The sequence below is a fragment of the Danio aesculapii genome, chromosome 21 (genome assembly GCF_903798145.1).
Source record: "Danio aesculapii chromosome 21, fDanAes4.1, whole genome shotgun sequence".
In the NCBI taxonomy this organism is placed as follows: domain Eukaryota; kingdom Metazoa; phylum Chordata; class Actinopteri; order Cypriniformes; family Danionidae; genus Danio; species Danio aesculapii.
In genome coordinates, this window is record NC_079455.1 from 14,741,521 (window position 1) to 14,768,530 (window position 27,010).

The following is a 27,010-nucleotide window of genomic DNA, read 5'->3' on the forward strand; positions in this document are numbered from 1 at the left end:
TCAGTCCTGGACTGCAGAGTCCCTGCAGACTTTTGTTTCAACACTAATCAAACACACCTGAACATCCTACAGTGTCTTCAAGATCACTAGACCGCTATAGACAGGTGTGTTTGAATAGGGTTGGATCTAAACTCTGTAGGATACCGGCCCTGATGCCTATCCCTGATCTAGCATTTCTTCCCTTAGTCCTTACTTCATTTTATCGTCCATCTAGCCTTTCTTCCATCAGTTCTTTCTTCCTCTCTTCAATCTATTCATTCACTCCTCCTGTAGTCGATCATCCTCATTTCCTTAGTTCTTTCTTGTCATTCTTCCATAGATCTTTTTCTTTTATATTTTAAATCTATTCTTTGTTTCATATCATCCTTCTGACCTTCCTTCATTTGTTCTTTACATTAATTCATTCATCCATCAATTTCACGTGCATCCATTTCTTTTCATTTTAGTTCTTCCTTTCCTATTTCATTCATATATCCACCATTACTTCTTTCCTCATTTCATTTCATTCATCCTATATTTCCCCCCACAACTTCACCATCCATCATTAAAGCTCTTGACAGTTTTTTTTCTTCTCTGATGGTTTAATGTTTACATAAGCCATTGTCTGTGCTCCCCCAGTTGCCCTCTGGTCTCTTCATCCCCAGTATGGCAGTGGGAGCAATCGCAGGCAGGCTGCTTGGTGTGGGCATGGAACAGTTGGCATATTACCACCATGACTGGGTGATCTTCAGAGGCTGGTGCTCACCTGGAGCAGACTGCATCACCCCTGGCCTATATGCAATGGTGGGCGCCACTGCCTGCTTGGGTAAGAGTTTATTCAGACTGTTTCTAACTATTGGTGGCTTATCCTCCTGATATATTTTTTAATCCAATCTTGTGTTTCTTTTATAGGCGGAGTGACCCGTATGACCGTCTCGCTGGTGGTCATCATGTTTGAGCTAACAGGTGGTCTGGAATACATCGTGCCTCTCATGGCTGCAACCATGACCAGTAAATGGGTGGCAGATGCTCTGGGTCGAGAGGGCATCTACGAGGCCCATATCCGTCTCAATGGTTACCCCTTCCTGGAGTCGAAGGAGGAATTTAGCCACAAAACGCTAGCTATGGATGTGATGCGACCCCGCCGGAGCGACCCGCCACTGTCTGTGATCACGCAGGATGGCATGAATGTGGAGGAAGTGGAGTCGCTCATTGCTGAAACATCATACAGCGGTTTTCCTGTGGTGGTCTCGCATGAGTCTCAAAGACTTGTGGGCTTTGTGCAGCGCAGGGATCTGGTCATCTCTATTGGTAAGAAATTACTTTAAAGGGATAGATCTCGTCAGTATTTACTCATCTATCACTTGTCACAAAGCTGTTTGAGTTTTATTTCTGGTTTACACAAAAGAAGATATTTTGAACAATGTTGGAAACTTGGAAACATTGACTACATTTACATGGACATCAGTAATCGAATTATTTGCCTTAATCTGAATAAGACAATCATATGATTAAGGTGTTTACATGAGTTGCTGTTTACATGATCCCGTTTGACATATTATAGCACATAATTCAATTAACTTCACTGCGTCACCACGCTATCCACGTTTCCTCCGGAGTTTCATGTAATTTCGGGTGTTTCACATTTAATTTGTCGACTTTAACTGCTGTTTGGCACTTTCACCTACATTTAGGAACATTTCGTGCATGCCCAAGTATGAACTGCTGGAAGAGTGTTGTTTTAATGGAATTTGATACCGCATGCTGTATGGTAAAAAAGTTTTACAGTTTCACCATGCAGGTGTCTGTCGTACTTCACTGACTTGGTAGGTGCAGAGAATAGTGTCACAGCCGTGTGTGTATATTCTGTCGCAAAATGCTGCAAAAATCCTTCACAACGGTAATAGTTTGATTGTGGTGTTAACATGTGTGTACTGCACTTCAGTAGTGCCACTAAAATCGGCATCCTCCACATGTCTTAATCCCATTTCTGTTTAGTTCGATTATGACCTTAATAATATAATAATGGCCTTGTTCAGAGACAGGGAATTAAAAGGATAGTTTACCCAAAAATTATAATTAGCTGTAAACTGACTCGCACTCACGGCATTCAAGTTGTAGATGACCCTTTTTCTACAACAGAACATTAAAAAACATTTTTTTTAAGATTTAAGAAATGCAGTCCATGATTTCTGGAGGTTTGAGGGAGAAAACAAATATATAGCCAAAAAAATAATACCGATAGTTTCTACTATACATTGAGGTCTTATGGCCCATTTCTACTGAGAGGTACAGTACGGGTCGGTACAGGTCACCTTTATCAAGCTTGCGTTTTCACTGCCAAAAAAGTACCCTTTGGTGGGCGTGGTGGACGACAGAAAGTTTCAGACGACGTCATTTTTACTCGAGGAAATGTCACAGTAAAGCCGTACGGGCCGTTCAGGTATCATATGAGAAGCACTTCTCACAAAACAGTTACTTTATACACATAAATACTATAAATATTATTAAATATTCATTACTAACCTTTCTATGAACATGATTTGATTATAACTACAGATCAATGATCTGTGATCAATGAAATAACCTACTGTAACGTATGCAATTATATAAAATAAATAAATAAATGCAACATATATGAACACATACAGACCCTTACAGTCTCTGATGTGTTATCAGTTACAGAAAAACTACACACAGCAGACATTTAGTCATTTAGACATTTGGGTTCAAAAACAACAAAGTATAGCCCACAGTCAGTGCAAACCTCTCAAATGTGAGTGTCTTTAATCTTCAGCAGCACATGTAGCCTCTTGTTAAAAGTAATTCCATCATTCCGAGTTCATAATAATCCAAAAGGCAATGATAATAGTTAAACATGGCAGTTATTCATGTTTTAGGTTGCAGAAGCATCTTTTGCTGCGTTTTTTCGGGCTTCTCCTTGTTTTTTCGTGCTACACTCTCGCGTTTGTCTCTTGCTGAAAGGATCGGATATCAGAGCGCTTCAATGATCACCAGCACGTTATTAATATGAGTTCAAGAAGTTTGTTATTTCAAACATAGACATGCAGTGAGCAATTGTGAGCTCTGTGGAGAAAGTGAAACCGCTCGCACTTTTAGACGGGCTCGTGAAATAAAAACAGGACACAGCAGATTTTGTTGTTCTTGGCTTTGTGGCTGTACATTAAGATGACGACAAGGTTTGTTTGAGCTTGTGTCAACCATGGCTGGTTATTATATGTATATATTATTACGGTGTAATGTCTCGAATGTGTTTTAAAAAAATGTCGGTTTCTTTGTTTTCATTCTCCTGCTTCTGCGAGTGACGTATCTCTGTAAACCAATAGCGTTCAGCGCGTCTAGCTATGCCTTATGGTACCCTTTGGGCCTGTAATGGTACCCTTTGTAAAGGGTGACCAAAAAGTGGTACGGTTCGCTTTTAGGTACCCTTTGACGGTGGAAACGGCCATAAAAGCATACCGAACCATACCGTACCACTCGGTTAAGCAAGGGGATTGGTTTTTACAAGAAACTGAGCTTCCTCATGGGCTTCAAAATGATTACCTTAAATACACATCCTCTGCAAATAATCTTGTCACATGATAATATGTTTCAAACGCTGTGAATAAGGTTTTTTATATATACGTTTTTGCCGTTTATACCATTTTGATAAATAATACAACACATGCGTTTTCTCCATTGCAAACAAACAGCATCAGCTCATGACCTTAAATCAATATGCGTCAAGAAACTTATGCTCCAGACTGTTATGATCACACTCAGGTGGATTAAATGTAATAATGGTTACTGATCACTTCATTTCATAAGACCTCTATGTATCATCAGAAGCCACAAATATTATTTCTATATTGACTGTATGTGTTTGTTTTAGCTGTCAAAGTGATGATAGTCATTGAATTGTGTTTTCACCAAGGACCATAGTTTCAAGTAGAAATCTTTATTGTTCATTTAAAAATAATACCCTATATATACTGGTAGTATTAACTTGGGCTTCAGTTTTCTGGTTTTGGTCTCACTACATGGTTCACGTGTTGTTTTTCACTTGCTACAGAGTGTATCATATTCAGATGTTCAGTTATAAAGAGTTCCTTACTTAATTTCTAAATGAAGCAGCCATTTTGAATGAATCATTTGAATCACTTTACATCAGGCACTAGCGACTGTCTACAACAGGTCTAAACCAATCAAGCTACCAACACAAAAACACTCTCAAAATAATTGAATTATCATAATGACATATAATTTATTGTCAAAACTCTTTAAGAAGTTTTACTATTCTCTTCTCTTTTTGTAGATAATGCTCGCCAGCGTCAGGAAGGTGTCGTTAGCGCCTCCCGAATCTTCTTCACAGAGTACACACCACCACAGCCACCCAACAGCCCTCCGCCATTGAAGCTCCGCGGCATCATGGATCTCAGCCCGTTCACCGTTACAGACCACACCGCCATGGATATCGTGGTGGACATTTTCCGAAAGCTGGGCCTGCGCCAGTGTCTCGTCACTCACAACGGGTAAGAACTTTGTTTAGCTTAGTCTGAGTGTGCCAATTATTTACTTGTACATCAGTAATCTAAATATTTACCTTATTCTGAATAAGCCAGTGTGATTCAGGGGTTTACATGAGCTTCTTTTAGAATATTCCTTTCATGTTTCCTTTTTGCATGTTGTAGTACATGACTCAATTAATGGCACATCATTACGTCCCCATGTGACGTCACAGACTTGACAAAAAGTACAAATTCTTGCTCAAACAGGGTGTCCGTGGATCTTTAAAATGTCTTAAATTCCATAGTATAAAAATAAGACCTTAGTCTTAAAAATGCAATCGAAATGACCCTGTAAAGAAGATTTTGCTTCCACTTTGAAGTTTATTTAAAATCTCTTTACCTATTTGTCACCTAGAGCAAAATAGTTGGAGCCTATTAAAATACACACTCGCTGGGATTTCGCTTACGTAATCAACAATCACTAGGATTTTACTTACACAAGCAGAGTTCGCAGGGATTTCACTCTATAATGGCTTATGACTGCTGCATCAACTCGTACATTAGCAGATATGCACCAATTGATCAGCCCGGGGCTGAAATTGGATGATTTTTGGCATGACTGGTGAATGGACAGACATCTGGCCAATTTCAGCCAGTCCATTTTGTTATGGCATCAGCGCAATATACAATAAAGAGTATTAAGGATATTAATTGCTTGTGTTGCGTGCTATTTAGTCTTTAATTTAAGTCTTTGTGGTATTGAAAAGTCTTCAATTTAACACTTAGGAACCTGCAGATACCCTGATACAAGTAATTTTCTTTTGTTTGCTATCAATAAGATTACTACCTTGTGCATATCATAAATGAATAAATATAATAAATACTGGAATATTGTTGTCCATGTAATCATATTAATTATGTGACTAAAATAGCAATATTTCACATCATCTTAATTTGATTAGTGTGTACTTTGACTATGGATGTCACTGGATTAAGATGATCCAAAATGTCTAATTACATAAATCATAAATACCGGAATATTCTTGGCCATGTAAATGTAATAAATACTTGACTTCGATTAAGTGATTTTGAAACGGTAATATTCCATATCTTAATTTGAATTATTTCCTTCAACTATGACTTTAGCCACATTAAGACACTTAAAAATGTTTGTTTACATGTAAAACTCATTAATATCGGAATATTGTTGTCAATGTAAACATACTAAATACTGTACTTTGATTATGTGATTAAAATAAAATTTGTTTACTTCGACTATGACTTAAGCTGCATTAAGATGATCAAAAATGTCTATTTTCATGTTATTCAGATTAAGAACTGACTATTGTTGTCCATGTAAACCTAAATAATGTACATCAATTATGTGACTAAAATAGTAATATTCCACATCTTAATTTGGTTTGTTTACTTTGACCATGACACCAGCTGAATTTAGTTAATCAAAAATCATCTGTTTACATGTTACTCATATAATATCATGATATTAGAATATTGTTGTCCAAGTAAACATAAATACTGTACTTTGATTATGTGACTAAAACAGATACATTTCTCATCTTATTTTCATTGGTTTACCTTTGAGTATGGCTTTAGCTGGAATTTATTATTCAGAAATCAGATTTAAGTAATCATAATAAGAATATTGTCTTAATCGTGTTAATGTCAGGGTGTTCGCTGGGTCCTAAAATGTCTTAAAGTAAAAAATGAAATTTTAGGCCTTAAAAAGTCTTAAATTCACTGAAATTTTGTGTTGTGGGTCTTAAATCATTTTAAACAGGTCTTAATTTTGCTTTGTCCAAGGAAAGCTACTCGATCAGCCCAACATCCATCCAATCACCAACAATACATCTCAATAAAATCTTAAGTGTTTTATTGGAAAGAGATGTAATTCACAACAGCTGTTCCATTCAGATTTAATTCCCAAATTAAATCCCCTAATTAGGGAAAGGAAACTAAAAACAACACCAGGCCATTCGAAAAAATCCTTAGTGTTTAACCCTGTATAAGTAAAAATTTTCATTCTTAAAGGTTTGAGTCTTAAGAGAGTCTTAAAAAGTCTTAAATTTGACTTGATGAAACTTTAATATCCGAATATTGTTGTCTGTGTAAACATATACTGACTGATATAGGAGAGGTTAATATAATAACGCCTTTCTGTTTCCACGCAGGCGTTTACTGGGCATCATCACCAAAAAGGACATTCTGAAACACATGGCCCAGATGGCCAACCGAGACCCAGACTCTATTCTCTTCAACTGAAGTGCCAGCCAGTTTGAAAGCAGAAAACAGCAGTCTGGCCAAAATGTTTTGCACTACAGAACTGTCAGTACTGGATTAGCATCCATTCACACTGTGAAATCTATTTGTAGAGTCTCATTGGTGCAGGCGCTGCGACCGCAGGATGGAGAACCTTCTATGCACTCCAGCAAACCGCTGAGAATGACTGAGTGCAAGCAAGTCTGTTTGCAGGTAACATATCAATGCATCAAAACATATCACAATATATACATAACACTCTGTAGCATAAATTCACCCGCCAGGATCGCATCTCTCAAATCTAAAATGCCTCTGGAAAGAAAAAGACATCCTTTAGCCGTTTTTAGAGAAGGATTTCCCAAGAGTCCTCCTTCTGCTTTCCACTACGCCACGGATGTTAAATATAAGTTATTAAATGTGCATTTCCAGGTATTTATTCTTTTTTTTACAGTTTGAATGAGCGCTTACAAGTATTCCAGCATCTAAAAGCTCTAAAGGTTTCTGTGTTTTGCTCGAGTCTTAACATTTTTACGAGCCTGATGATTTACAGTTTCCTTATTTTGTTGAGCTTCACTACATTTCCACACTTTATAATCAGTGCTAATCTGAACTGTGTAGTTTCAGCCAAGAGATGAGGCCGTAAAAGCTCTGTAAACGTTTTCACGTCACATGCACTATTTTTAAAATTACAGCCTCGTTTTTCACTACAAATGAGAAGTTCTGAGGGTTGGTACAGGTTTTTTTATTTATTTTTTATAAAACAAGTCTCTAATGTTAACCGACACATGTTAACAAGTACAAATACAGTAAAACATTGAATATTATTATTAGTTTTCCAATTTATTGTAAAATGTTATATATTCCTGTGATTCAAGGCTGAAGATTCAGTATCTCCAGTTTTGAGTCACATGATCCTTCAGAAGTAATTCAAATTATTTTAATGATTATAAAGTTTAAAATAACCACCACAATCAAGCAAAGTGCTCAAGGGTAGATAAAATAATGTGTCAGTGCTCTTTGGGTAAGGTATTCATCAGAATAAACAGCAAAAAATCAATCCAAGATACTCGAAACATGATGTTACCCTGATAAAGGCAGTTCTTTGCCAAAATGCGTAGGTTTTGTAAGCATTAGCCATGTGAATAAAGGCTTTTTAATGTTTTTTTCCACATTTTTCGAGTGCCTTTGACAGATTTTTTTGCTGTTTAAAATAACCACATTTATTTGAAATCTTGGTAACACTTTTGCGGAGACCCGGAAGGGATCAGATGATGGGGAAAAGAATAGGTGGAAGAAAAAAAATGGGTGGAAGAAAAAAACCTATATATTTTAAAGTTTTTAAAAGATTTCCCTCGCAAAACTTTTTTTTCCACAAACACTTTCTGTTCACTTCATACATGTCAACCCTCCCATTTTTGCCGGGATTCCTCCGTATTTTACCATTCTATCCCACTGTCATACTATCATTAAGTATTTTCCCATATTTCTCATATATTTTTTGAATGATGACAGCACGCTTGAGTTAATATAAAAATCTCTGCATTCACTTTCTTTCTATTAAAGCTGTGCATCAATCATCGCCCTCAATATGCAACCTTTGAAACAGTGAATGCATGTATAAGTGCTGACTGACGGACGCGCTCTGTACAATAAACTGATCCCAGATCAGCTTCTGCACACCCCATTTAAAGAGGAGCGAAAGTGCAGGACACTTTGGGATTCGGGTGTGTGTTTAAACAGACAAATACACTTAATAATATGTAAACAGGACGGGTCCGGCTGTAAATGAGCACAAACAGTTACAGAAGTAATGGAATGCTTTCATTATAGATCTGTGCATTGTTACAGTGACACCTCTGTTATCAAACAAAACTAATCAGAGATTCATTTGCTGCTCTTCACTTGTGTAATAACAGAGGTGTCACTTTAAGTGGCGTGTACAGACGCTGATCTGGGGTCTGTTTATCATACGGAGAGTGTTCGTCAGTCATCACTTATACAGGTATATGCATTCACTGATTCAGAGGTTGCTTAGGAAGGGCGATGATTGGCAAACAGCTTTAATAGATAGAAAGTGAATGCAGACATTTTAATATTAATTTCAGCGTGCTTTCAAGATAAAAAATATGGGAAAATACTTAGTGATAGGATGATAGTGGGATAGAATGGTAAAATACGGGAAGATCCCGGAAAAACAGGAGTGTTGGCATGTATGAAGTGAACAAGAAGTGTGTGTGGAAAAACAGTTTTGCGAGGGAACGCAAAAACTTTCCAAAAATATATACTTTCCTATCACACAGTTTTTTTTCTTCCACCCATTATTTTTATTCTTCCTCCTTTTTTGTCCCCCATAATCACGTCCCTTCTGGGTTTCCATACACTTTAGTTCAGGTCACATGTCTATTATTAAGATATGACCTGTTTATTAGTAGCTATAAAGTATGATCTAATTCTACATCCCTAATCCTACCCAAAACCCAAACACTACCTTACTATTAATAAACAGTTAATAAGCAGTTTATTAAGCTGGTAGTGTTAGTTAATGGTCTGTTAACACAGTGAATTGTGACCTAAACTAAAGTGTTGCCAAAATCTTTAGTAAAATCTTTCATTTTTGGCCAATTTAATGCATACTTGTTTATAAAATTAAATGAAATGTACTGACCCCAAACTTTTTTCTAATGTAGTGTACATACGTTTTTAAAACCACTGTTAAAAATCACATAGTGTGTAAAATTATTCCTAAGCAAATTAGGTTGGCATTATTTTTGCACAGTGTTTATCGCAAAATGGCATTATGTTATACATTTTAGTACAGAATTCTGAATGGGCTGTAATCACACTCACTAGTTCGTCTTTTATTTACATTTTCTGAAGCTTGACTAAATGGTACGCAGGTTTTCTACATGAACAAATGCTGCTTGTATGCGTTGCCTCTACCATTTATATCCCTATCACTTTGCATGTCCAAATGTAACCCGAGCATGCATTATGTAGTCACGTGTAATTTCATTATATGCATACCTGCATCAGCCTCTTTGAATAAGTTAACACTACGTTTATTGAATTCGCCTAAATGAACGCTAAGATCATTTTGGAGAGGTTTGAAACTCCTCTGGCTCACTGGCGCGGTTGGTTTTCAGCTAGTTTTCACAGTATTTCCATTTCTAATCAAATAAAGGGCCACTTTATTAGGAACAACTTATAGCGTTATGAACTGATAATTGTTGAAAAATATGTAACGGTTTGTCTGCAATCATTCGTTGGGTTCGTTGTACTCATGGTTTAAATTGTATATGTGTGTGTGTATGTGTGTGTTTTTTTAACGTCAGCATTATCCATTAGTGTTAAATATGAATGTCACGTTATCATTGTAATTTATTCATAAGCACTACATAAAATATAATGTAACATCCTCTTGTGTGTTTTTCCTCATTGTGGATTGTGAACTTCAGCCTTCAAATTTTTTTCACTGGATGAGAATTGAGGCTATAGTATTGTCAGGATATCCTTGTGCCCTAGATATTTAAGACTTGAGGAAATTAAGTTGTCCTCCATTTTTTTAAGAGTATGAGTCAAATGAAGTCTCACTCTCACTCCTACCCCACGCAACGTTGCCTCCAGATTATTTGCTAGCCTTTTTCTTCAGAAATAAGTGAATGACACAAGGTTGACTCATATGGGTGACTTAGTGCTTCCCAACAAACTAATTTCCTTTAATTAACATGAGACTTGTGGTCCAGGAGCATCACACAGCCCCATGGGGTCTTTATACTCTCCGGAAAAAAAATATTCAACAAATGTTCGTCATTGGGTGATTTAAAATGTATTTTCAAATGTGTATGAGCGGTTGTTCACACACATTTCAGTTTTTTTGGTTCTTTTGGTCCTGAAGAGGAGGTAATGCTGGTTTAGTGCTCGTTCATTTATCATTGACACTGTCATTTTAATACAAACCTGAAGAAAGCTTTTTTTATGTATTTTTTGAGACAAATATTCAAAACAAAGTTTTGTACTAGGGTTGTGTACACGAGATAGTACTTTTATTATTAAAGGCACAATATGTACGCTTTTTTTTTTTTTTACAGAGTTATATACAGTCCATCCGGAAAGTATTCACAGCGCTTCACTTTTTCCACATTTTTTATGTTCCAAAATGGATTAATTTGTTTTCTCAACATTCTACACACAATATCCCATAATGACAATGTGAAAAAAGATTTTTTTTAATTGTTACAAATTTATTAAAAATAGACAACCTGAAAAATCACATGTACATCAGTATTCGTAGCCTTTGCTCAATACTTTGTTGATGCAACTTTGGCAGCAATTACAGCCTCGAGTCTTTTTGAATATGATGCCACAAGCTTGGCACACGTCTTTGGGAATTTTTGCCTATTCCTCTTTGCAGTACCTCTCAAGCTCTATCAGGTTGGATGTGAAGCGACAGTGTACAGCCATTTTCAGATCTCTCCAGAGATGTTCAATAGGATGTAGGGGTGGGTTTCTGCAGGGCCACTCAAGGACATTTTTAGAATTGTTGTGAAGCCACACCATTGATATTTTGGTGGTGTGCTTGGTGACTGGTGACCGTGGCCCCAGTCTGAGGTCAAGAGCACTCTAAAGCAGGTTTTCATTCAGGATGTCTCTGTACATTGCTGCATTCATTTTTCCCTCTATCCTGACTAGTCCTCCAGTTCCTGCTGCTGAAAAACATCTCCACAGCATGATGCTGCCACCACCATGCTTCACTGTAGGGATGGTATTAGCCTGGTGATGAGTGGTGCCTGGTTTTCTCCAAAGGTAACGCCTGGCATTCACTTTAGTGCCTGGCACAATTTAGTTTCTTTTGGTCTGAGAGTCCTTCAAATGCCTTTTGGCAAATTCCAGGTGGGGAGTGGCCTCCGTCTGGCCACTCTACCATACAGGCCTGATTGGTGGATTGCTGCACAGATGATTGTCCTTCTGTAAGGTTCGCCTCTCTCCACAGACGAATGCTGGAGCTCAGACAAAGTGACCATCAGGTTATTGATCTCCTCTTTGACTAAGGCTCTTCTCCCCCGATCACTCCGCTTAGATGGCCGACCAGCTATAAGAAGAGTCCTGGTGGTTCCAAACATCTTCCACCTTTGGATGATGGAGGCCACTGTGCTCATTAGAACTTTCAGAGCAGCAGATGATTTCCTGTAACCTTCCCCAGCCTTGTGCCTCAAGACAATCGAGGTCTACAGACAGTTCCTTTGGTTTGTGCTTTGACATGCACTGTCAACTCTGGGACCTTATATAGACAGGTGTATGACTTTTCAAATCATGTCCAATCACCTGAATTTACCACAGGTGAACTCCAATTAAGCTGCTGAAACATCTCAAGAATGATCAGTGGAAACATACTATACCTGAGCTCAATTTAGAGCTTCACAGCAAAGACAGTGAATACTTATGTACATGTGATTTTTCAGGTTTTTTATTTTTAATAAATTCGCAACAATTTCAAAAACTCTTTTTTCACATTGTCATTATGGGGTATTGTGTGTAGAATTTTGAGGAAATAAATGAATTTAATCCATTCTGGAATAAGGCTGTAACGTAAAAAAATGTGGAAAAAGTAAAGCGCTGTGAATACTTTCCGGATGCACTATAAGTGCTTGCTTATCTACTTGCATTTTGCAAAATGTTTCAAAGAATGTTGAAATCCTGAGAAATAAGCCATATTAACTACTGACATCAAATGTGTCCTGTGTCTCTATGCTAATTACGTCAGACACCCTCGATTTCCAGTTAGTTTTTACAAGAAAACAGTGAAACACCTTTCAGTTTATTATGCTGTGTGTTTTATTAGACTGCACAGAGCAACTTTAGAACCCTAAAATGTATTTAGTATGATAAAACAGTGCTGCTACTTCTCCAATTGATCATGAGCAGAAGAACCGGCCGAAATAAGGGATTATAGATAGCGAAATTTAGCGGGTTTTATTTTATTTTTAAAAACATGACGGTAAAACAGGAACACGGTTATTAATGTATTAAAACATTGTCTTGTTTGTTGTAAAAATTTGTAATAATGACAAAAATACTAATTTGTGGATCTCCTGACTTCCATGTTCAGCCTTTCTGCAGTTGTAGCTGGTGTATTCTGGGAAATTTTCTTACCCCTTGATTTCGAGTATGGAAAAATCTTTGTTTCGAGTCCTTCAAGCTAAAGAGATTTGGGACACCCCTACCCCTTCATGTGAATGCGCAAAAGGGGAGGGCTAAGGGGTAGAATTGGGATTGGGCCTATATCTTTGTTTGTTGTAAATACAAGGCCTCTAGTGGCGAAAATCACATATTGTGTCTTTAAATGTTTAAAGGAGTCGAAACAGAACCTGGAATTCTTCCATCTCTCACACACAAACAAAAATCAGCTGCAAGGAGGTGCGTTTCTGATGGCTGAATTTAATGACATCATGATCATGATGAGAATAACCAGGTATCCTACAACATTCTGTCCATTTATGGTTGCATCTGACGTCATGTACTGTTTTTGTTTTGCAGCGTTACCACAAGTTTGTTGTAAACCAACTCAATCTGCAAAGTGTTACAGAACCTTACAAACTACATCCACAATATGTACACTCACGTTCGCCTTTTATATTATATTAAATGATTGCTCATTTTGTTTTGATGGCCTCTTAAAAATAGGCATCCATCCACTCGAGGTCCAAAAGCACTTAAAATATCTCATAATGCATATTGAGGCTTCACGTCTCCTCTTACGGTGTCTGTAAAAGTGCATTTAAGGACTCTGTCTCACTAAGCTTCTACTTTCCGAAATTCTCAGCTGCTCTGATTGGTCAAATCAGTCTGTTGTCATTGTTCTACTGCTTTCAGTGCATACTGGAAACCAAACACCATTTACCATATCTAAATTTCAGCTCCGCTGGCTCCTTTAGTAACTATAAACACAATGATACAAGTAGGAACCATGGGATCAGTTTGCCATAGTAATTCAAGCCAGAATCCTTAACTTCACTAGTACATCCTAGTGAATGTACCAGGAAGAAAATATTGTTTGCCGGCAGCCAATAAAAATCATAGTCTACAATTGTGCAAATCTGCTATAGTCTTACAGACATTTGTGCATTAATGATGTGCTCTGATTAGAATTTCAGCATGTGAAATTTGGACTGAAGTAGCTGAGATAAGTAAAATGATGTGACGTATAAAGCAAGTGATTGCTCCATATTTCAAATTTCTATACAGAGAGGTCACATCTTCTGTGTGACGTGAAATGCAGGTCAGAGTTCACAAACTTGAAATTCAGAATGCAGAGACATGCAAAACGTATTGCAGGAGCTTGCATTTCTGGTCTGGTGCATTTACATGTATATGAATGGAAGTCAAAAGACTGACGACTTATTTTAGGCATCATAATCAACAGTACAATCCCAACAACAGAGTTTGAGAATTTAATCCGAGAGGAAATGATGAACAACACAAGAATAACTTTTTACATTTATTTTGAGTAGCAGCTTGCCCAGAGTTAGGTGCATTTGTTGATGTTAATAGTCTTTATTTTAAGGAACTATTCTGGTTCTTTATGCGGTTAAATACAGAACGTCATGGTTTTCAGGTCTGTCTTCTTTGTTAGAAACAAAAGCTTGTGACATGCCAGTTCAGAGATAGTCCACTCTTCTGAATCTCTCTATCGTACATTCACCACATGAAGGTCAAACTGTCGCCTCTGACCACAAAAGCTTCATGAATTTCTGAAAAATAAGAGTTGTTTAGCCATTCCAGGGCCGTTTAAAGCCATCCGACTATCCATGCTTTCCTCTCTTCATGGTTCCCACGTGGGGCCCTCCGACAGGAACGATTTCCTTTCCCTTGGAATGAGACCACAAGCCCCAAACACGTGTCCCTCAGAGGTCAAACAGGAAGGCCCCGAAGTAGCTGGAGGAGTCCTCTGCATACACAGCTGTGGGAGACGACACTGAGATGAAGATCTCATCTCCTGCTCGCAGCTCAAACAGGCCTCCCTGGTAGATGGAGTGCAGGGCGTTCTCGCTGTCCGGAGACCAACATTTGGTCCCCACACCCTTCAGGAGCTGGATAGGGCGAGCGTAGGCCGTCTTCTTGTAGACGCACTGCACCACCTGATGGCTGACGGAGCCTGAGTGGTAATCGTCAACTGAGAGGGTCAGATAGCGGAAGTAGACCTGAGCGTACAGGTAGTAGCGGCCTGCGCGAGGAACGCGTAGACGGCCGTTGGACACGGTCATGTTGTGCAGGTGGGAACCAAAACTCTGGTTCCCCCAGGAACGAACGGGATGACGACAGGACTGGTGAAGGTCCATCTGGGGGGTTACGGATGTTGTGCCTGGAAGAAGATGCAACACACTTTGGTCAGTTCAGTGTTCTGTAGCATTGTTCAATCTTGCTTCTGAAGCGTATTAATTTGTACCTAAAATCCTTCGTTAAGGACGAGTGTCCACCAAAATGTTTTTGCTTTGCTGAAAACAGCAGAACTCTTCCAAAAATGCTCAGCTGTGAGTGCTTCTCCAACTCTTGGAGCTTTTAAAAATGATAAGTGAGTTGGCATCAATAGCTTTGTAGTTTTGCATCGGCATATGGCACAATGATCTCGATTCGATTCCCAGTAGGGCTGCATGATTAATCGAAAAAAGATCACGATCTCGATTCGACCCTACACACGATCTTAATTCAGCTTTTCTACGATTCAGCCAATTATATTTTCAAGGTCAGGAGAGAAGCATGAGGCAGTCGCACAAGTCTTCCCAGGAACATGAACACCTTCAAATGGTGTTAAGAGTGTCACGTACTGTATTCATAAGGTATAATTCACCCAGAAATGTCATTTCTGTCTTCATGTAATGATGTTTTTGCGGCCGATAAATCACACGTGAGCGGACCACACGAGCTACCCAGAACGGACGCACGCGCACACGCACGCACGCACGCACGCGCGTGCATGCAGCACGCCAATGACAGCTACTTTAGTGAACAGAACCTGCGTAGGCTGTGAATAACAAGTAATAAAGTTGTAAATAACGTTCAGTTTGTTGCACAGAGCGATCGTTTGAGAGCCGCGCTGAAAGAATGATTTGCATGTGTGTGTTTTTATCACAGTGACGGCAGCCATGATCCACAATAGAAAGTGAAAATGAAACTGGCCGCACATCATTTAAGTGATCATATCGCATTTTACAGTTATAATTAGGACAAGCATTTGATCTGTTTTTTCTTTCATAGCTAACACAGAGTGTTGTGCATGAAAATAAATGTTTTACAGTGTCAGTATAGTTACTCTAGCTGATATAATGTTGAATATAATGCAAGAAGACATCTGATAATGACAAATGTCATTACCAGATTTTACCAGTGAAAACAAATGGGCTAATAATGCTGTCAATGACAAATAACAAGCACATGTCTCAAACATAATAATTCAATTTTATAATTATGAATAGTTGTATTCTGATGTCATCATTTTACTGTGGATTAACAAACAGGACATATTGAAAGTCTGTTCAAGTCTACCTTAATGGCTTTACAAAATGTAGCATTTTAAGCAACAGTAGACCTACACATAGGCCTTATATTATTATTGGTGTTTTACGAAATCATCACTTTAGAATTATAAGGTTCTATCTGACATTTTTGTCAAAATTGAGTTATTGACATATTCTGATTAAATGACAACTTATTGTTTACATTTTAAGACTTTTTTTTTTAAATAAAATGTTGCACACATACTGTTTGCTATATGGATTGCAATAACTTTGAAGCTCAATATCTCAAATTCATTCAGAACACAGATAGAACTTTCTAATTCCAAGGTGTCGATATGTTTGAGAATTAACAATAATAATAATAGGCTACTCATTTGAACCTTTATTTTACCTCTGAAGAATCGTGAGAAAGAACCGTGATCTTGATTTTAAGCAAAAACAATTGTGATTCACATTTTAGCCAGAATCGTGCAGCCCTAATTCCCAGCTCGAGATCCTTTGTCGATCCTATATCACTCTCTGCTTAGCACACTTTTCTGTGTATACTCTCAACTGTGTTCTCCCATTAAAAAGGTCAAAACCCCCTAAATAATAATAAATAAATAAATAGTGAGTGATTAGTGCCTCATGTAAAATGCATGCTCATCGCCTCACCACGCTCTTGTCATTCTAAAAAAAATGTAGTCAACAACTAAAAAATACACCTTGGTGGTCATGGACTGTAAGCGACTATAATTGCAGTGAACAAAAATTGGTTTATTAATGACAACACAATTGTAGAATAAGACATAACACTAGGGGCTCTATTTTAACGATCTAGGCGCAAAGTCTAAAGCGCGTGGCGAAAACGCATTAAGGGCTTTTTTTAATGACTTTTGCTATTTTAATGACGGAAAAATACGGTTTGCACCACGGCACATGGTCTAACATGGTTGTGCTTATTCTCTTAATGAGTTATGGGTGTGTTTTGAGAATAAACCAATCAGAGTCTCATCTCCCATTCCCTTTAAGAGTCAGTTGTGTCGCGCCATGGCACATTTGCTATTTACATGGCAGACTTTGTAAGTGGAAAAACTGAACGCTTAACTAGTGAGAAAACAGTTAAACAGACCATCTGCAATACTACTACTACTAATAATAACATTATACAAAAGCAAATTGTCATGAATAAACTGAAAAAGCTCCCCAAGGTGAAGGCATGCAGGCAGTGGTTTTAATATTTATGTAGAAAATAATCCTATTTGTCATACTTTAATCCTTTAATTCTTTTTATTTGTAAAGATATTTGTGTGCTGCTGTACATCCTCTGTGTATTAAGCAACGTGTAAGCGTTTAAGGCGCACACTAACGAGCTTTGCGCTGGACTTTAGACCTCCTTTCAGCCGGTCAATTGCGCAGTCTAGTACCTCAAAATAGCAACCTAAGACACCTCCTTTTTAGACCGGCACACCCATGAGTCCACGAAGTTTAAACAGAGTTACTGTTTAAACAGAGTGGCACAAAATGAAAATAGCAACACATTGCGCCAAACGCGTCTTGCGCCTTATTGCGCCGGGTGTATGATAGGCCCCTTTGAAACAATGCTTACTCACCATTTGTAGAAGTTGCACTGTTTGACACAAGGCATACTAGCTGTTCACAGACAGTACCTCATTTATTATTACGCTTCCTTGACCTTTACCTCATTTATGAGATAACATTATCAGAATTGTACCTTATTTATGACAGTAGTTCTTCACCATTGGCCGATATTTACCTCATTTATGATGAGTTCTTTAGCGTTAACAAAATCTTTACCTCGTTTATGACAACGCTTCCTCAGCATTGACAGAATTTCACCTTGTCTATGATACAACAACATTATAATATTCTAATAAATACTTAGAATAGTATTACTATTCTGAATGATGATGATGATGATGATACATATTGAACAAATTACTAGGAGTAACAAGTTGGAAACTCAGCAGATCTTCATCTTTGGTATTCAGAACATCGATATAATATTAAAATAATACACTTTCATAATAAAGTATGTTCTAAAGTTATAATAAAGATCTTTACACTAAACATTTTTCAAACTAGATGTTTGAATGTTTTGCAGGATAGATAAAGTCACGTTTGAGAATGTGGGGAACTCTACTGAGGGTTTGTTTGTGACCACAAAACATTTGCATTTGTTGAACTCATCCTTTTTTTTCTTTAGTGGTTTTCGTGTCAGATATCGGTTCAGCGAGGAGTCAAGAAATTTGCTATGCGACTGAATTCCTAATGAAGCTGTTTGTTAAGATTGTTTCCAGATTGTTTTTTTGTTTTTTTGCTGACATAAGTAAAGGCGCCTGTAATACACACACACCCAAACATGCTGGCACACTCACCCTGCAGTCCACTGTCTCTGAGAGTAAGATGAGCTGACGGCCGTGGGCTGCCAGTGGTGAGTAATTTTGTCCTTGGTGGGAAAGAAACTCTTTCTGTAAAACACCGAAAAGAACAAAGGTCATCAATAAAACAGATTGTTTTTAAGGGAATACACTAAATTTCCATGAAAACACAATGAAATATTTCAGTTTAATAAAAACAGGAAGAATTGTTTTTTTTATTGACAAGGAAAACACTCAAATTCCTGTGGTTTCGTGTTACCTTCAAAGGTGTGTTTGGAGATTATGTTTTCTGTGACCTGAAAGAGAGCAAAACACGAATGTCCTCAGCTTTGTGAGAAAATATAGAAAACAAAAACCATATTTATACTGACATTACTAATAACGCTCCCGATTCTGTTGAATACAACTGTTACACATCTGAAGCATATCAACATTTTCCACATTTAACTCCATGTGAGGGAGACGGTTCAAGCTGTTTTCTGGAAGACAGTAGTGGAACAAAAATATCAAAGCCACAGATGAACGGGAACAAGCTCCATCATGTTTGATTTATTTGGAGTGATTTTTTTTTAGTACAACAAGCCAAATCAAACATTTAATATGTCAATCATGAACAGTATCCTGGTATGGTTGTGAGATTTTTTCACAATTAAGCTCTTAAAGGTACAGTAGACGATTTTATAGTTGTGCAATGATTTACACTGAAACGTAGTAACTGAAACTGCAATTCATTGAGTGGCCACTTGAGGCCGGCTCCAAAAGGGAGTAAATCTCCATTGGCTCCCATGTTAAAATGGCCAATTTTACGGCAGAAAAACAGATTTACAGCCTGGAACCAAAATATGGTTTTGGTGTATATAACTAATATTACAGTTCATCACAACTCTGGGGTAAGCAAATAATTTCAAAGCTCCTTAGTTTAATTTATATGAAGCCTTAAAATTCTGCATGGATAAGGGTGTTGTCAATTGATGGAACGCTATCTGCTGCTCACTGTCACGTCATCACAGCTAGATTCTAGCTGCTGAACTTGGCAAATATATGCATTTAATATAATACTGAGTGTTTCCCCCAAAGAAAATGGAAATGAAGCAAAATGAAACCCGGCTCCAATCTCTAGCTCCACCCAAGCCCCACCTCTTTGCCCATTTTTGGTAACACAGGAATTATGCAGAACTATATCTGAGAAATGATTTGCTGACAAGATGGTGATGGTTGGCCATGCCCACTTGTAGCTTAGTTCGAGCTGCTCAGAAACCAAGTGATGTCACTGACACTACGTCCATGTTTTTACAGTATATAGTAGGCCAGCACGATTAATCAATTTTAAACTGATATCAAGATTTGAAGAGGTGTGATTTTCAAAACTGCAATTGTTTTTGTTTATTACTATGGCGAGGGAGGTGAGCGCGAGTAATTAAAACGAAAAAACAGACAACTGAGCCCATGAGCCCCTTTTTCACTACTATGGAGAAAATGAAAGCTGTAAACTCTCCCTCTCCCTCTCTCTCTCTGCGGACCTTTGACCTGCTTGCTTGAGGTATCATTTCCTCTCGGCTGTTGCAGCGATAAATTGATCCACACATGAGTGTCACTTTGCAGCGTGAGTTTTCTTCACCGCGTCTATCAGCTGTGAAAACCGTGCATTATAGACTGTAACCGAGGCCGTTTATCTGTATCTGCGTCACTTATGGGTGAATAACACCAGAGCCATGCTGACCGTTAGAGCCAATTGCAGCCCTTTCTTTTGAATGCGGGAACAGAAATGACCAATCACAGGTGTTTAAGAACTCACTCAACAACGCTCAAAAAGCAAACGGGATAATATCTACATTTGTTTGTTTGCTATAAATGCTCATGTTGTTCTGTGCATGCACTTGAGTTTTGTTTCATACATTCAAAGATTTCTTTGAGCAGGTAAAATTAGAGGTACAGTTCATTTATCTGACAGCTTGTATTAAAGGACAAAATTATATTACAAATAATATATAAATATGAATGTATTTATAAATGATACATTTTAATACAAGAATTGTACTCTGAAGTAAAATCTAAAATTGTGATGAAAAGCATTGTCAATGCACCATGAATGTCATGAAATCAATATGAAAATGTCATCTAAATCTAAATGTGAAGGTTTTATATATCTATATAAAAGATTTTCTATATAATTATTATTTTAAGATTCATTTTTAGCCTTTTTGCCTTTATTAGATAGGACGGTATTTAGACAGGAAGCAAAGTTGGAGAGAGAAGGGGGTAGGGAAATGTCCTCGAGCCGGGATTTGAACTCGGGACGCCCTGATGTGATACTTCACCACATGTCGACACGCTAACCACTAGGCTACTGCGCCAACTTCTATGTAGTTATTAAATTGAATTTAAAATACTGTAGTTATTTTCATAATTTGTCATGACAGCTGACAACTTTATTGGTAAAAATGATTATAAATAAACAGAAGCATAGTGTAGTTTACTTGTGATTCTTTCTTTGGTGCTATTAAAACCACTGCATCAAACCTGAAGCTCTTTTATGAAATTATTGTAAATTGCATTTTAAATCGCAATTTTACTCAGATAAAACGCAATAAGATTTTTTTTTTCTCCAAATCGTGCAGCCCTTATCTTTGGTAAAAACAAATATTTTCAGCTTCTGTAGAGATTAGTGCTGCACCAAAATAAAATGATTTCAAAATGCATCGTTATTCTCTCTCGAATCTATTCTAAACTCAGGTTTTAAAAGCAGAATGTGCTGTATGCTTTACAAACAGCTGGACTTGGTTCCTTAAAAATACCACCTGAACATAAATTAATCAGTAAAAAGTGAGGAAAGGTTTAGGTGAATTACATGTTCATAGATTCCAACCTCATAGCAGAGCTATGCACAATTTGCACAATATGTTCTGCCAGGTTAAGATATTTCAATATTTCAAAAAATGAAAATTGTGCCATCATTTACTCACCCTTGACTTGTTCCAAACCATTTATTTTAAAGGAGGTTGAGCCTTCTCATTTATAGCTCCTAAACTCTGGAATAGCCTTCCTGATAACGTCCGAGGCTCAGACACACTCTCCCAATTCAAAACTAGATTAAAGACCTATCTGTTCAGTAAAGCATACACTTAGTGCACCACTTAGGGGGCTTCCACACAGGTTCTGCATCTTGTTTATATACACTATGAACAGCAGCTACGCTAAGTATTTTCTTTATTCTCCATTTCCACCTGGGGATACTCTTCCCGAGGCCCTCAGACTATGCAGAGTCACTGATTCGATCCAAGACCAACGACGAGATGATCCCAAGGTTTCCATATCCTGGACCAGGCTGTATCCTGAGCAGCTACTGTGATGGTCATGGAAGAGTGGAGAACATGAGACTGATTCCTGTGACGCTCCAGAAACAGACGAGTCTTCGCTGGGGCCAACTTCCAGCCTCCGCCGCTGAGACTGCAGCTCTGCACAAGACGTTTGGCCAGCGGAGAAATTAAAATGATCATGCCCAACTGAGCCTGGTTTCTCTCAAGGTTTTTTTTTTATTTAGTGAAGTTTTTTTCCCTCTCCGCTGTCGCCACTGGCTTGCATGGTTCGGGATCTATAGAGCTGCGCATCGTTGGATTTGCTCTTCAGTGTTTGGACTCTCAGTAGTGATTATTAAACCACACTGAACTGAGCTAAACTGAACTGAACTTAAACACTACAAACTGAACTACACTGTTCCAATTTACTATGACCTTTTATGTGAAGCTGCTTTGACACAATCTACATTGTATAAGCGCTATACAAATAAAGGTGAATTGAATTGAATTGAATTATTTTAGTTCTATAGAAAACAAAAGATGATATATTGAAAAATGTTGGAAACCTGTATCCACTGGCATTCATGGTAGAAAAAAAAAAATACTATGGAAGTCAATGGTTACATGTTTCATACATTCTTCGAAATATCTTCTTTTGTATTCATTAGAAAATCAAAAAAACCTTAAAGTGGTTTGGATCAAGTCAAGGGTAAATGGAGAGTAAATGATAGCACAATTGTCATATTGGGGTGAACTATCCCTTTCAGTATTTTTGCATCTTTTCCTCTACATTTTTATTTAAACTTACAGTCAGATACATTTTAATGAAACTTGAAATTGACAGATATTACAGTTCAGCTTTGTATATTACACTTTGAGTAAAAAATTGCATTGTACACTTTTACATGTTTTAAATAACTTCTAAATCCCTTATGAGAGAACAGACATCTACTGTAAGTAACCTATTTTCCCAAAAAGGCACAGATCAATGCATTCCTGAAAGCTTTTGTGTGTTGAAGCTTTCCAGGGCTTTGTGGTTTCTGCAGCTTCTCCCTCACTTGTCATGTGCATCTCTAGAGGGCTTCTAGTGTAATTGCATGTTTAATATGCTTTCATAACTACACATTACATCTTTGTAGGGTAAACTTGGATAAACCTGTGCCTGCTTCCAGGCTGTGCGGAAGGGTTTGAAGCACAAGTCACAATGTTGGATTGAATTAACTGAGCATCTTTTCATGTTCTTTGATGTTCAAATCTCTTGTACCTTAGAGATGTAAGCTTTGAGTCCTTCTGCTAGTTTAATGCACGGCTCTCCAAAAAGCTGGACTAGATCATCGGGTACATCTTGCTCTTTCTCCATAGCGTTCAGAAGACCAAGACACCTCAGCTCCTCCACCATTCCTTGTGTTCGAGCCTGTTGATGACAGTTTTCAAATCACCAATCCAGTAAAAATCTACACTACCTGACAAAAGTCGCCTGTCCAAGTTTTAGAAACAGCAAATACTAACTTTACTTCTAGTTGATCATTTGGTATCAGAAGTGGTTTATATGAAAGGCAAAGGCCTCTAGATTACGCTTATTTGACCAAAATAAAATATGATCATGCCTTGATTTTTGATGTATATATGATCTACAATACATACAAATACATACTTTAATATTTAAAAGTATACACTCACTGGTCACTTTATGAGGTACACCTGTCCAACTGCTCGTTAACTCAAATTTCTAATTCAGCCAATCACATGGCAGCAACTCAATGTATTTAGGCATGTAGACATGGTCGAGATGATCTGCTGCAGTTCAAACCGAGCATCAGAATGGGGAAGAAAGGTGATTTAAGTCACTTTGAACATGGTCTGAGTATTTCAGAAACTGTTGATCTACTGGGATTTTCATGCACAACCATCTCTAGGGTTTACAGAGAATGGTCTGAAAAAGAGAAAATATCCAGTGAGCGGCAGTTCTGTGGGTGCAAATGCCTTGTTGATGCAAAAGGTTAGAGGAGAATGGCCTGACTGGTTCCAGCTGATAGAAAGGCAACAGTTACTCAAATATCCACTCATTACAACCGAGGTATGCAGAAGAGCATCTCTGAATGCACAACACAACCAACCTTGAGGCGGATGGGCTACAGCAGCAGAAGACCACATCGGTGCTACTCCTGTCAGCTAAGAACAGGAAACTGAGAATACAATTTGCACGGGCTCACCAAAATCAGACAATAAAAGATTTGAAAAAAGTGCCTGGTCTGATGACAGCAACATCATCAGATGGTAGGGTCAGAATTTGTCATCAACAACATGAAAGCATAGATCCATCCTGCCTTGTATCAATAGTTCAGGCTGGTGGTGGTGGTGTTATGGTGTGGGGGAATATGACAATGAATATGACAATGAGTTCACTGTACACAAATGGCCTCCACAGTCACCATATCTCAATCCAATAGATCACCTTTGGGATGCAGCAACTGTGTGATGCCATCATGTCAATATAGACCGAAATCTCTGATGAATATTTCCAATACCTTGTTGAATCTATGCCACGAAGGCTTAAGGCAGTTCTGAAGGCAAAGGATGTCCAACCTGGTACTAGTAAGGTGTACCTAATAAAGTGGCAGATGTGTATATTTATTGTATCTTCACAGAGATGTAGCCTTTCTAATGTAGTTTGGAAATTATCTTTTTTAAGGACGTGGTTAAGACACAAAATCCATAATTTCTTAATTGAAACTAATCAAAAATATTTTAAATCAGATTCATAGTAATATATTGGTTAATAATTTAATTATTAATCATTAATAATATAGGATTTTAGCAACTAAATAAAACACAATAAGTATTTAAAAAAATATGTTAAAAGAAAATTACAAAATAAATAAATATGGTTTGAGAAGATGGTTAATATGTGGATAAATATGCTAAAGCGCTGCAAAGATGTAGATTAACATACATGTTTGTTTGCTTACCATCCAACTTTCTGTGTCATTTGAAATGGTTTGTTGCAACTTCATTTTTTATGCTCTTATATTTGATTCTGATTTTTATATCATATAAAAACAGACCGATGGATCAATGGCCTAGTTCTGAAAACAAAAATTATGATTATGCCTTACTACAGATAATTATTTATGTTTTTTTCTTTTTGATAAATCAAAATGGCAGATTTTTTTTTCATGCCAAAAAATACTGTCATAGAGTGCAATGCAATTGTCATAAGCAATGAAAATCTGACACTACAAATCATCCAGAGTTCCAAAGAAGCATGAAGCACTTTATCCATCTACTGGCATTTATTGTCATAACACTATTTTGACCTGACGTGTGGTAACAGTTTTTTTCTGTGCCAAATACATTTTAAATTACTCAATTCACCATTCACCACAAGTGGTAAAAAAGATGAAAGATATAAAAATAATATTTTCTAGTTACTATCATGTTGTGCTCTTTATTCTTGTTACTAGTCTAAAAATCAGGCCTTTGGGGAACAAAGAAGTTCCCACAACAGACAGCTATTTAGGCAGAGACCACAAAAATTCTATGATGATAAAGTTATGAAGAATTTTATTAATCTCTCCGTCACTAGAAAAGCAGACATAACTAGACGGTAGGTCTGAAACTATCTAAGGCTTCTGCGATTCACATTTTGGCATGGCTTTCTGTTTTCAGAATCAGAACCCCTTGAGTATTGTGTCTAACTCATGATGCGGACCAAACTGCAAAACCATTCTCCTCAAAACCACTGACCTTGAGCTCTCATAAAGCAGAGGATCTGAAAGTAATTAACATGCTATGTAAACTGACAGCGTTCCTGTTTTAATGAAAGTATTTATGCTAATCTTTGTTTAACTTTGAGGGGCACTTTCTAGACCACTTTAACCTTTTTTGTAACGTCCTTAAGAAATAATTCAATCATAACATTTTGGAGAAAAACAGATACATTTTGTTGTTAGTTTAAATGAATAAATAAGATAAATTACTAAAATGATACGTTATATTGTTTCCACATCCAATGGGAAAAAGTGTCTCCTTAAAAAAAAATAAAGGGAAATCATTAACACGGGGCATGATTTAGTTAAGGATTTGACAACTTTCCCACGCAGTACAAAAAGAGTATCAGAATACAAAAAGCACCATTCAAAAAGCTCTTTGGGGAGTTTGAAAACTTTATAAAGAATATTTTTAGCAATTCTGTGTGCAAAAATGAGCCTGATTCCTTTTGACTCACAACCGAATATAACAAAGAACCATGACCTAATGCTAAATTACCACCATACCAAACTTACAAAGAGAAATAAAGCAATGCTCACACAATGCAAACTTGTAAACCTGATCCCAATGACTGCATGTCAGCCTGCGGGGTAGGAAAGAGCTTTAATGCCATTCCCATATGATCTCCAGGAGGACACTAATAAAAGATCCAGTTCGTGAATTTAAAAGGTTTAACAGGGCATACACAGTTTAAAATAATACAGACTTCATAAAATGTCTCATTTATCACTGTTATTTAGAATAAACCAATATTTAAGTGCCAGTGGAAAGTTTTACAGAACAGTTTCAACTAATAAAGACAATGTATCACAAATCACTGTTATCAATAATTCTAAATCCAATGTTTTACCTGTGCCACTGACATGTTCAAGTATATGAAGAGTCCGGTGGTCGATGCAACTTGCAGGACAATCACGATGACCACAACCGTCGTCACCCACATCCTGGACGGAACTTCGAGTCGATTTTTGGGCTGCACCATGATGAATGAGCTCGACTCGCTACTCACAGATTGTAAATATTCGGAGTTTCCTTCGGCTGCGGCGGCATTCCTGTCGAATGAGTCCAGCACGCGCTGAGGAGGGGCTGCTGCGGGCTCCACCGTGTCCATCTCTTACACTAACTGACCAAGTCTGATTAACTACCACCGCACACGAGAAAACCGAAAGGAAGACCGGGGGTTTACTGACGAGAATACCATCGTATTCGTGATTGACTGATGTTCCGGTGAAGCCCTCGAGTTTTAGTGTCAATGGGTTAAACACGCTGCTGCGCGGAATGAGAAC

The 27,010-nt window shown here is 37.6% G+C and overlaps 2 protein-coding genes across 2 annotated transcripts in view; one reads left to right on the forward strand and one right to left on the reverse strand.

Annotated features, from left to right (window-relative positions):
* The window catches only part of clcn5a (chloride channel, voltage-sensitive 5a), a 31,860-nt gene extending 24,403 nt beyond the window's left edge, over positions 1–7,457 (forward strand). Inside the window, exons 9-12 of the mRNA XM_056446360.1 lie at positions 619–805; positions 892–1,290; positions 4,295–4,511; positions 6,677–7,457. Of these exons, the coding sequence (XP_056302335.1) occupies positions 619–805; positions 892–1,290; positions 4,295–4,511; positions 6,677–6,767 (894 nt within the window). The 3' untranslated portion in view covers positions 6,768–7,457. The remainder of the gene's footprint in view (positions 1–618; positions 806–891; positions 1,291–4,294; positions 4,512–6,676) is intronic.
* Positions 7,458–14,180: 6,723 nt separating this feature from the next.
* Positions 14,181–26,850, reverse strand: tnfsf10l3 (tumor necrosis factor (ligand) superfamily, member 10 like 3). Its single transcript, XM_056446993.1, has 5 exons — positions 26,575–26,850; positions 23,218–23,367; positions 18,917–18,953; positions 18,655–18,747; positions 14,181–15,123 (listed from the first exon to the last, which is right to left on the reverse strand). Exons 1-5 carry the CDS (start codon positions 26,833–26,835, stop codon positions 14,666–14,668), a joined length of 999 nt encoding a protein of 332 aa, XP_056302968.1. The 5' UTR covers positions 26,836–26,850; the 3' UTR covers positions 14,181–14,665.
* Between the last annotated feature and the right edge of the window lie 160 nt (positions 26,851–27,010).

Excerpts from the sequence above, each read along its gene's own strand:
- tnfsf10l3 (XM_056446993.1), bottom strand. The coding sequence starts at position 26,835 with ATGGACACGGTGGAGCCCGCAGCAGCCCCTCCTCAGCGCGTGCTGGAC. Across the intron at positions 23,368-26,574 it reads TGAACATGTCAGTGGCACAG|GCTCGAACACAAGGAATGGT; the intron begins GTAAAACATTGG and ends TGTCATCAACAG. Across the intron at positions 15,124-18,654 it reads CAGAGACAGTGGACTGCAGG|GCACAACATCCGTAACCCCC; the intron begins GTGAGTGTGCCA and ends ATCTTCTTCCAG.